This window comes from Protobothrops mucrosquamatus, unplaced genomic scaffold, assembly GCF_001527695.2.
Source record: "Protobothrops mucrosquamatus isolate PMUCROS unplaced genomic scaffold, P.Mucros_1.0 scaffold718, whole genome shotgun sequence".
Classification (NCBI taxonomy): Eukaryota; Metazoa; Chordata; class Lepidosauria; order Squamata; family Viperidae; genus Protobothrops; species Protobothrops mucrosquamatus.
This window is the reverse complement of record NW_015386998.1, coordinates 544,149-556,071: the sequence shown is the minus strand read 5'-3', so window position 1 is coordinate 556,071 and position 11,923 is coordinate 544,149. Positions and strand designations below refer to the sequence as shown.

Below are 11,923 nucleotides of genomic sequence, written 5' to 3'. Positions count from 1 at the left end.
ACATTTTCCTGAAGGCCTCTGATTCTTATTGCATGTTCCATTTCTCTAAATTGTGCCATTACAACATCACTTTGAACAATCTCTATAGTTTCTTCTACTTTTTCCATTCTCTCCTCCACCCCTTCCATTTTTTCTCCTATTTCCTCCACCCGGTTCTCTATACGATCCATATGAAAAGCAAAGCCCTGAAAGATTTGAGTCATATTCTCACATAGTTCATCATTCTTTTTAGCAAGCAACTCTTCTGTCTCCACTTTTACTTGCTGTACAATTTGTTTGGACATCTGCATCTGCATCAAAGAATCCTGTAAATCCTTTAAAGTAACATAAGGTGGTGAAGAGGGTGGGGGAGTTTTAGCTCTCTGTTGCGTGGCCTGTACAGCTGGAGAGGAAACAGCTGACTTAAGGGCTGGAGGGGCTATACCACGTTTAGAAGCCATTCTGAAGCTTAAAAAAGGTTTTAATATACAGTCCCAAACAGTTAAAAATCAGACAAATTTTCCTTTAATTTTTCTTGATTTTTTGGAGATTTTTCCTTAATTTTTGAAGATTTTTTACAGTTTTAACAATGTAGCCATCCACAACCGGAAGGAAAGTAAAAGTATCTCTTTAGCACAAAGAAGCGGCAAACCGCAGCCATTTTTTTTTCTCCAAAAAGTAACTTTCAATTTCAATCCTTGAGAAGAGTGCTTAAAAGTCTGAGTCAAAGTTTTATGTTCTTTATAAAAGATCCAGACTTCCTAGTTAGCTCCGTCTGTGAAAAATACTCACAATTTAATTCGAAAAAAAAATCAGAAGTGGAGATGGCGTCTGGCTTCGCTTGCAGCGAAGGCGTCCCAATCTGCGGAGAAGCTCTGAGCTCCGGAGGAGTTCTCACCTTCACCTCGCTGGGAACACCCAGGGAGGCTAGGGAACTCAACTCCTACTCACGAGCAAGCTCTCCTTCTCTCCTTTGCCCGGAGAGAAGTTTCAAAGCGCCAAACAGCTGATAAACGCTGTTTCGGCGTTTTTTACGCAGTCCTGAACGGGAGGCTGTCAAAACAACCTCCTTTGGCAGCCACTGATCCACCGGAAGTCCGCCTGATGGGTTTATTTTGATTGGGAAACTTTCAATTGCCTTGTGGACTCATTGGCCATTGTTTTGTTGACTAGCATTGGTCTGCTTGTGGATGGACTTAACTGGGACAGTTCTGAGTTTTTGGTGAAGAGAGTTGTAGAGGAATATTAATAAACCCACTAAACCACAGTTATGTGTGTGTGTGAGCAGGACCACACACAAGCTGGATATTGTACTGTATTGAAAATTATGAGAGTTAGGTATGTCAGAAGAGACATAAAAATAATGCATGGGAACTAGGTAATTAAATATGTGTGATAAAATAAGAAGTGATGAGAGTCTTGAATGAATGTGAATTTAATAGAAAGGTGAAAGCCCATCACATTTAGGGAAAGTGCAGAAGACTGAACAGGGATGAAATATATAATAAAGTCAAAATTAGTGAATGAAATGAGAGAAAATGAAAAAAAAAGAGTGATGGAATAGAAAACAGAAACAGGTGAGATGTTTAAAAAACTCAAGGCAATGCATGAAGTAGTGTTCGGATGAGATGGAACAAACATAATTTCCAAGGAGAGAAGATTCAACTGGATATATCTGTCATTCCCTGAGGTGAACTCCACCGAGTTCAGTGAGGTTTATTTATCCATTAATATATAGACAAATCAGAAACATTACAAATTTTTCTTGTGGCAAATAGATAAGAAAATAAAGTACCTTTTCCATTTCTTGTCTGAAAGTTGTGAAAAGTTCATTACTCTTTGCCATAGTTGTCTGGAATTCCTCAAATTTATCCATGTAAAGAGAAAGCTAAAAGTAACAATGTTTAAATCTAATTTAGAGACATAATTTAGAATTATTTACATAATACACTAGTTACTCATTACAGATGATATTGTGTAGAAAATAGCAAAAAAAAATTTAAAAGGTGATTTGGTATTATGTGAAAGTATACATTGTCTAGATTGATTTAAAGACCCAGTTAGCTTTCAAAAGATAAACGCTAAGGTACAAGTCTCTGTAATAAGATTATATCAAAATAACACCACTCAAAACACTGGTGTTATGAAATAAATTTCCATCCTTATGTAGTTTCATTCCAAAGTCCAACCCCAAAACATGCCTTCATAATGTTATACTAAAATGAGAACTTAAAATACAAATTTTAACTTAGTAAAAAACATGTATATATCACCTTAAATACATCCTTTTATCTGCACTGAATCATATTTTTACTTCATTTTTTAATTCTCCCCAAAATAATTTGAATATTGGTTATACAATAAATTCACAACCAAATAACAACACAAGTACAGGAAAGTTTTGTGCAATTAGTGGCTTGCTTTTTGTGTTATTTCTTTCTATTGACTATAGATTTACTTTAGGATAAGCACTGTGGGGAGTGTTGGTTAGAACAAGGGAACAAAGAAATAAAAGAAGAGAATATCTTAACTAAACAGATGAAGACATGAATAATTTTGTAGGGACAGATTTTAGCTGAACAATAAAAGAATAAAGATTAATCCAGTGGACTTTCAAGGACAGTTTAAAACGTGTTTTTATAAGTGGGTTTATCACATAATTTTGGGAAGTTCATCTGATATAGTATTTCAGCAAAAAGAGTTCTACATAGCAGGATGAATAAAATAGAGCTACCTTGGGAAAAATAATTTCCCTGTCACATCAAGACAAATTGTCATAAAATTGAAATATAATTGTAATTGTCTATTTTGTATATGAATTCTGTATTTATGCTCTTTATAAAAAAACCTCTTCTCAATCTGGTTTGTCTATGAAATCAGCCAGTAAATATACATATTTTAAATGGACTTGGCCTGCAACAACTTGAATTACCTTGGAGGTAAGATTAACTACATAGACTTCAGGGTTACAGAAGCAATTTCCTGTTAATGTAGCCTCAAACTATAACAACAGTGGGTGACTAGTATCTGGTGACTGACACTGAAGCTTAGTGCTTTAGGAAAGAATTGCCTAATTATTGTATTCCTATACCAAAGAATTGCTTTAGGCTTCCTATCTACTAATTTAATAATTTCAATTTTTAAGAAACTTCTCCAAGTTCATTTATCAGATTAATAGCTAAGCTACCAATCACAATTTAAATTGGTTACCTGCTGTTTTAATTGGGCTTCTTGCTGCTTCATCTGTTCACATTTGTGTCTAGATTCGGTAGCTTCTTTTAACAGCTGAGGACAAAGAAAATATTGTTTTCTATCTAGGATACTTTAATATCAGGAAAGATTATATTTCTGATATGTACACACTTATGCAAAATTGTACCTGTAGCTTGGAAAATGCAAGAGGGCCAACAGGCATACAGCTGCATACATAAAACTATGTTATACATTGTATTATTACAAAGTTATCCTTCCACAATGTGCTGTTTATAATTTAAGAACCCATTAATCTGCATAGCTTGACAATACAATCAAAAACCAAATAGATTGCAGCTTGTTCTTATAACAATAAAAAGTCTAAACTGATATTGTTAACAACTTATTAAAGAATTCTTTCATCTCAAGCTTTCTTAAAAACACTTACAAAATCTTTCTCCCTCTGATGTTTTTCTTCAGCTTCTTTTATCAGCTGTGTGGTTTGCTGAAGCTTGGCATCCACCAATTGTTGTTGTAGTTCTTTATGCTTGAAGACTTTATCCATGTGCTAGAGAAAAGCATAGCTGCAATCAAATTAAAAACCAACCCTCTCCTTCAATCATTAACTAACATGAACTTCATTGTTTATAATGAGCCATGCTCAACTGTAAAACATATAAGTGATTTGAATTTGGAGGCTTGGGAAGACATAAGCGAACATCAATAAGCACGGATGCTTAATGGATAATGTTAGGCCAATTCTTCACCTAATCTATCTCTGCAGATGAAGCTTATTCCCTAAATCTGTTCCTAAGCATTGGAGAGATATTTGTTGAGGTTTTACTGTGAGTATTATAGTGTAATGAAATATTATTAGAATGGTTTACTTACTTCTTCTCGGAGTGTATACTGTTCCACAAGTTTCTTCAGTTTCTCCCCCAGTTCAATATTTTCTTGGCGGAGTTTTGCATTGTGTACACCATGCTGTTCTAGCTGTGCCTGAATTTCATTTAATGTAATCTGGAAATGTACTGTTGCTTCTTTACGTCTCTCTTCCTCTTCACGGGCTTGTTGCATATTTTCTTCCTTTCCCCCAAAGAGATTAAAATCCAGTTATAAACATGTTTTTTAGTTAGATTTTGGCCAACAGTAAGAAAATGCAACCCATCTTCATCTTAACATCTCAAAATATTAGAATTATACTGGTTTTCAATTTTTTTCATCGCTTCGCCTGACAAATATGTATGAAGACTGATTTATTTTCAGAACCAATACATTAAAAGTTCTGATTGCAACTGGGGCATCATTTTTATAAGGTTTCTAAATTACAAATATGGTAACAGTGGACTTGAACTTGGAAAAAGAAAGCTGCTTATAAGTAACTTCATTTCAAATTAGAATTGCTTCTGATGAAAGTCAGCAGAGAAACTTGAAGGTGTCCATGTCTTTCAGAGCTGACTGTTCTATGCAATGAGGTACCAACTGTTTCTAACTTGAAGTCACTTTGTTGAACACTGTGCCCTACAGAAGACATGTTCCTGATATCAACTAGACAAACATGAAAAAATCTAGTCAAATTAGCTGTTATAAGTCCACATAATAGTACAGTATCACATAGGCCCAGTACTCTCTGTAACATCTTCATAAACTATTTAGATGAGGAATTGTAGGGAATGGACCAAATTTACAGATGACACCAAGCTGGCAGAATAGCCAACATCCTAGAAGATAGGCTCAAGATCTGGAAGATCTTGAACAATGAGCCCTATCTAACAAAATGAAATTCAATGGTGAGAAAGATAAGGTTTTACACTTAGGCAAGAAAAACCAAATGCACAGGTATAAAACAGGTGGTATCTGGCTCAACAGCAGTAACTACAAGAGGGATCTTGTAGTCCTAGTGGACAACCACTTAAATATGAGCCAACAATGTGCTGCAGCTGCCAAAAAAAGCCAATGCAGTCCTAGGCTACATTAATAGAGGGATAGAATCAAGATCATGTGGAGTGTTAATTCCACTTTATAATGCCTTGGAAAGGTATTGAGACTCTAGAAAGAGTGCCAAGAAGAGCAACAAAGATGATTAAGAAAATCAAAATCAGATTGATTCTTATTTCAGCAATAGTGAAATAGAATCTATTAGAAAGTTAAATTTCCAAGAAGGAGATAAGAACAGAACACCAGTTTCATTGAAATTACAAAAGTGATAATGATACCATGAAGAATCCTTCTCTGATACTATGGCATGGCTAGTTTAGAGTGGTGTATTGTATTACAGAGTTTTAAAACTTTTCAAAAGTTCATAGTTTAAAAGGGTTTTACAGAGTTTTTTTTAAAGCATCATTTAACTGTATATATTTAAAAATATCCATTTAATACTTTAAAAATAGTTGTTTTTTTTAAAAAAAAAAGACTTCAGAATAATTTTTAACCTAGAGAAACAGCAAATAAAACAATTTGATTAACTTAGTACACTAAATGAACACAATTAAGGTGATTGATAAATCATGGCTTATCGCAGAGTGATGTCTGTATGAGTGACATCCAAACAAGTCATGGCCTAATGTTATAAACCAAGAACCATTTTGATGAGATATAATTTGGGGAAAAATCAGTGACAGAAATGAAACTCCAAGAAAAGCACTAGAGTAGAGTATCACTTCTGTAAGTGATCATTTACTATAAAACTATTTTCCTATTTATAATAACTAGAAAAAAAGAATAAAAGTATCCCAACATTTTTAAAATGTGAACTGAAGAGGAAATATTTATTCATAGGAATTGAAAATATTTACTCATGGATATAATGCTTTTTCTAATTGCCTCATGATAGATTATATCAAATATTCAAATAGTAGGATCATGGTATCCCAATTCCTGCTAGCAAATAGAGGAAACCAGGATCAAGAAAGAATGGGCAACTTGGAATAGGCAGCTCTACATCTTAACCATTCTGAAAAGACACCTGATTAAAGTATATACTGAACCAAAAAATACAAATCTATCTAGGATGGTCATCCTCTTCCACTTAGTCCCATTTTGTTACAACTCCAAAACATTATATCCAGGCTTTTTCTTTTTTAAAGAGAACTATTTGTTTCAGTTTTGTTGATATATTACTGTAGAAAACTAACCTTGAGAGTCTTATTATGGCGTTGTAGTTCTCGACACAGAGATTCCAGTTTGCTACGTGCAAGAATTGCTTTACTATGTTCACTTTGCAGATGCACTTTCTCTTTTACAACCTGTGCTTGTTTCTTTTGCAGCATCTTCATTTGTCTCTGAACATTTCGGCTCTCCTCTAGCTAAATGAAAAAAAGAGAAGATACATATCTGAATTCAGTTATGTTTAAAGAGAATATTTAACTTCTAGTATTCCAATTTGAGACCTAACATGTGATTTGAATTTGTTAGTTTCTCTAATATGCAGTTTTATCTATCCTTAGTCTGTAACCTATGTTGGAAGATGAAGCAAAAATCAGTTCATTCCATTAACTCAGTTCTTACTACACATATCTTTATTATGGTAACACTGGCTTCTTTTTCTATTTTCCCAAATAATAAACTTTAATTGCAGTTTTAAAATGTCACTTTTGAATAACAAGTATATTTTAAAAATATTTAAAGGGTCTTCTGCTAGGATACCAATGAAAAGGATCAGCTATGCATGCACATATATGTATAAAACAACAAATCAGTAGCACTGAGTTATTTTATTGGTTCAAGCAAAGACGCTCCTTTATGCCAATGCATTTTGTGAAGATACCTGTGCAGGAAGTAGCACATCTGTTAGAGTTTAGTTCACTTTTTAAAGTATGAAGATATTAAATCACTTCAGCTCCATGCTTTGCTTCCAATCCTAGGCCATACAATGATTGTCCTATCACTGAGATACCAGGATCTTTTTCACCAGCTTCTACAGCTGACTTTTATCAGAGTCAGAGAATCTCATTCACAGAACATGGTATGGTGAAAACTAAGTCACGCTCTTATGTTTAGAGCTGGAAGTGTTTCTTGGCCTTTTAGATTATAAAATAATCTGTTTAGATTATATAAAGAACTAAAATCATTTTTCAAAAGACCAGGATAGGATAGGAAAAATACTATTTGTCTATGTTAATTTCTTGATCATTAAAGGAAGACACTGAGTCCTAAAGATAAATGATCTGCTATCAAATGCATTACATTTTATTAGACAATAAACACTTGGTAATTGTTTTGTTTGTTTTTTTCCTTCCAGAGGACTTTAATTTTGAATTATTGTTAATATTAAATACTGTAAGTAATCAAGCTGTACTAGATAAATTCCAGGAAATATGTCCATTAGGTATATTCTTGACAGAATTAATTTGTAGTTGCTTATATAAAATCAAGCTTCCACCAAGTTATGAGGGACATGACAATATGACAGTGGTTTCCTAATGCTTCTTTGATTTCCCAGTCTAGTCTATGATCCTGGGTTTTCCTGGTGTAATCCCATTAAAATATTAGCCAGATTTAATCCTGCTTAGTTTGTCCAGGATCAGTCAAGGTTGATTATGCTATCCATGTTTATAATATTAAATTTAAAATATATTACCAGGTCAGCATATTTCTTGCAGAGTGCTGCTAGCTTTTCTTCTGGAGTAGCAAGTGTGTTTAAAGCTTGCATAAGTAACAATACTTCTTTTCCTACAGACCAAGACAATATTATCAGAGTAGTGAGCAGCATGGTTAGAATATTGACAATAAAAAATGTAAAATATGAGAAAATTTCAGCCAAAGCAACAACATTTTTCATACAAGACAAGGCCTGAGAATGGGCAACAAAAACTTCTGAATCACAGTATAAACACATTGGGTAAAAATACTAGTTTCCACATAAAAAATCCATTTTATCTACAAAGTTTAGAAATGTAGAGAGGCAGGTAGCAAAGCACTACATATTTAATTATCAAAATTGAATTTAATATGGTTCAATAAAATATTTGAGTTTAAGACATATAGCTATTAAGAGCATGGGAGTTTTAAATATGTAATAAAGACAAACAGTATGTTCAATGTTAAAAATCTATGTTTCAATATCAATAAGTACCTAAAGTTTTTTCTTTGTTTTTCTCATTTTCTGAGTCTTGCTGCCCATCAGGTGGGTCAATACGGGTTTCTTCTCTCCCTGGAGTTTCCTCCCGCAACTCCTGGGTACAGTATTCTTTCCCCACCAGTTTTCTGTTTTTGGAAATGTAATCTTCTACTTCCTGTGCATCTACATTTTCTCTGCTGTCACAGTTTGTTTCTGCTTGCTGTAGCATTGTATTTGTAGTATGCTTGCTATCTGCTATCCAACTGATCCTAGTTGCCAATTCCAAATCCACAAATCTTTGATTTTTCCACAGTAATCAACTTGCACTGGGAAGAGAAATATACTCAAATTATTAAAGAAAAAACGCATTGTTCTAAGTTTTCAAGGCACCAAAATAGGCATGTTTCACCAACAAACTGAGCATGTTTATACGTGATACAGCACGGAGAGGATGAGCAGATGCTATGGGAATAATCACACTCCTTGTTGATCCTAGGGCAATGCCGTATGCTTACTTGGAGGCAAGTCTCCTTAACTTCACTGCTTCAACGTTTAGAATTGTGCCGAAAGGAAAAAACAGACAGGAGCTCCATCCGATTATGATCAAACCTCCCCCCACCCCCGGTCGGCTCTTTAGAGCTCCTATGAGAAGCGGCACGGTGGGATAACGAGACCCATCTCTCTCAGCCAAACGCCGGGCTCTTGCCCAGGTATGGAGGTGGGGAAAGAAGAGACTGAATAAGCAGGCTACCAAGAAAGCGTCTACAGCCACCTCCTCCGCCAAGAACCCGAACTGTGAAACCGGAAGCTTAGCGAAGCGGATTAGAACAACGCCGCAGGAGGAACTTCCTGTCTCTTCCGCCCAAACACCCGGCTGTGGTTGAAACCCCCGCCCCGAAAGTAGACGCAGAATGTGTACGCGGGCGAATTCGTGCTATGCCGACCACCTATTCCCATCTCTGCGGAGCGTCTAGCGTGGCAAGGGAACGCGGGAAACCGAAACGACGGCATATTATTATTCGCTCGATTTAAAAGCCACGAATTAATGTTTGCTCGCTACACTTTGCCCTACAATCACCTGTAATGTTCGGTTGCTACTGGCTGATTCTCCTCTGTGTCGCCTTCAACGGAATTCAGTTGGGTTGAATTTCTAGTCCCGAAAAACGTGTGCTACAACAAGCTGAAAGTTTTAATTGCCTTAAAAGTTTAGATATTTCTAAACTTTCTATAGGAATTATAGGGGCTTTGCATATTTACTCTGAACAAAAGATGACAGGGATTCAGTCCTATGTTCAGGCCCATAAAAGGATTCAATAGGGAAAATGATCAATGTTCCATTGCCAGAGAAACTAAGTCCAGAAATAATGGATGTGAGATAGAGATACCTAGAGCTTGGTTAATTAAAAGGAAAAATTTCCTGAAACTAAAATATTACAACACTAAGTGTTGTATGTGAGGCAGTATAACTCTGGAGATTGTGGGTTCTTCTTTCTGGTAGTTTTAAAGAAAAAAAATAGCCATCTCAAGGATGGTTTTTTTTCCTGTACACTGCAGAAAGTTGGACTAAGATGCCACTTGTGGTCTCTTTAAATTCCAGTTCTAGGATTCTGTAAGTGAACGTCTTAGTGAAATTTGATATATATCTCCCAAAATTTAGATTTCTACTTTTAAAAATAGAAATGTTTAGAGTTGAGTGATAAGAGAAAGGCTAAAGATAACAAATCAACTATTTCTTACAAAAGTTTATTTGTTGCTCTCCCCAAGCCTATGAATTTTATTCATGAGTGATCATGTTTGAGGGTTGCAATACCAGTGAGAATTTGTGCTGTAAATAATGGTCACATGCAACAGCTGTTCCAATAGAAGAGAATGTATGTAGCTCAGAGTTCCTATGTGGAGTTTTTGGTGGTGAGCTTGGTTGCAAATATTTTCTTACTCCTAGATAGGGTTTACTCCCTATTTACATAGATATATATCATAGTTTGTCCTGTTAGTGTTGGTGGGGATATGGTTTGCTCCTTCCTAGTTTAATACCCTAATCAAAGAACTACCAAAAAGACCCCCCCATTACAGGCAGGTAAGCTACTGTATATAAATAGGAAGCAAATCCCACATTTGCTAGTAGTGATGATATTACATAAGTAATGGAACATCTGCCACCAATCAAGCAAGTTTGGAGAGCACCAAGGACTAATGGCTGTCATTTGTTAACCATCATTAACAAAACAAGCACCATAATGGCTTCACATCTGGCCTACTTTTTACACCTAGTCTTCCTTGGTTGGACTTTAACCAACATTCTCCATGCATGAGATATTTTGTGAGGTAACAAAACACAGCAATGCCACAGACATAGCAAGTTCTCCTTCAAGGAGCAACAGCCATCTTTCTTTAACTTTCTACTTCACTCTGCACCACTCAGTTAAAGAAAGCAAGTCATTTATTTCTGGATATTGTGGCTAAGGTCACTATTTACATTTAGTTCACTTATAGATAGAAAAGAGTGAATGAAAAAGTGTGGGTGTGCTCCTTCAATGGTCAATTCTTTAGGTTGTTCTGCTCAGAGAAAAGAAATGAATAGGCAAACGCCACTGTTTTTTATCACCCCTGTGGGCCTAGTTCTAGGGATGAGTCAGAAAAGAATAGCTGCTGCCTATTCTTGGTTGCAGGTTCTCCATCTCCAAAAGCAGCAGAACTCAAGACAAGGCAATTGAGAGATCTTGGAGGAATTTTCTAACTTTGGTTCTCCTCCCTGTACTTTTACTAACTCTTCTGGTTGGCAGAAGAAAGGAGAAGACTGCAGCTAGAGTTTACTCCTTGACAACTTCTTATCCTTGACAAGCTGATTTTTCCTAAAAAAAGAGAGAGAAGCGAATCTCTTCAAACTGGTAAGCCTCAAGCAGCCTGTCGTTTCAAGTATCAAACGTCTCTCTCCCTCCTGTCTTTAAGAGTTCACACACAATTGACTCATCATCTCTTCGCAGTGCAACAGCAGCAACCTGGATTTCGCACGAGAATACACTGATCAAGATTGGATGCAGCAGAATCGACATTTATAAATGGGAAGTTCGCGGCAGACGGATTTAGAGCACCGAGTCGCTCGACTCGACATCCCCCCACATGTTCTTCTTTCCCCGCTCGTTGGAGAAAGAGCGCGGCGAGCAAGCGCACATGGCTCCGAGAGTTTCCAATTCTTTTTCTATTGCGGATTCTCCCAGGAGAAGGATGTGCCTACAAGCAGTCCCTGCTCCGGTGCGGCATTCTCCCAAGGGAATATAAAGACATTGGAGAAATACCTCCCCAAACTGAAACTATAGCACATCACCTGCAACTGGAGCCCTTCTCCACAAGCAACTGGAGCCCTTCTCCACAAGCAAAGTAGGAAAGAAAACCCAAGATTTTACCTTTGAATAGTCCTGTACCAACTCGTAGGGCCGCCGCCTCCTCCTTTCCTTCAGACGGCTCAGGATCAGCAGTCTATTTGGCCTCCGCGGCAGCACTGCCTTAAACACACGCTGGAAAGGCTCTGCGCGCCGCCATAACGTGAAGACGGCATCCAAACAAGTCAGCCCGCACCGGAAACCCTCCATATCTCCTTGGACTCAGCCAATCACTAGAAGCTTTTCTTTGCATCCGGGGTCTGCCTTTACTCCGATGGAGGGCCACGGGACTAGTTTGGAACTACAACTCCCA

General features: G+C 36.6%; 1 protein-coding gene across 2 annotated transcripts in view; it reads right to left on the bottom strand.

The window, feature by feature from the left end:
- TXLNG (taxilin gamma) overlaps positions 1 to 11,817 on the bottom strand; it is a 21,042-nt gene extending 9,225 nt beyond the window's left edge. The window contains exons 1-8 of one of the 2 annotated variants that reach the window (XM_015818323.1): positions 11,635 to 11,817; positions 8,246 to 8,556; positions 7,751 to 7,842; positions 6,306 to 6,476; positions 4,063 to 4,257; positions 3,620 to 3,739; positions 3,190 to 3,264; positions 1,775 to 1,867 (exon numbers count right to left, since the gene is read on the bottom strand). In XM_015818323.1, the coding sequence (XP_015673809.1) occupies positions 1,775 to 1,867; positions 3,190 to 3,264; positions 3,620 to 3,739; positions 4,063 to 4,257; positions 6,306 to 6,476; positions 7,751 to 7,842; positions 8,246 to 8,459 (960 nt within the window). In that variant the 5' untranslated portion in view covers positions 8,460 to 8,556; positions 11,635 to 11,817. Of the gene's footprint in view, positions 1 to 1,774; positions 1,868 to 3,189; positions 3,265 to 3,619; positions 3,740 to 4,062; positions 4,258 to 6,305; positions 6,477 to 7,750; positions 7,843 to 8,245; positions 8,557 to 8,981; positions 9,011 to 11,634 lie in introns of those variants that run through there. The other variant, XM_015818324.1, reaches the window with a different exon arrangement.
- Positions 11,818 to 11,923: the final 106 nt, after the last annotated feature.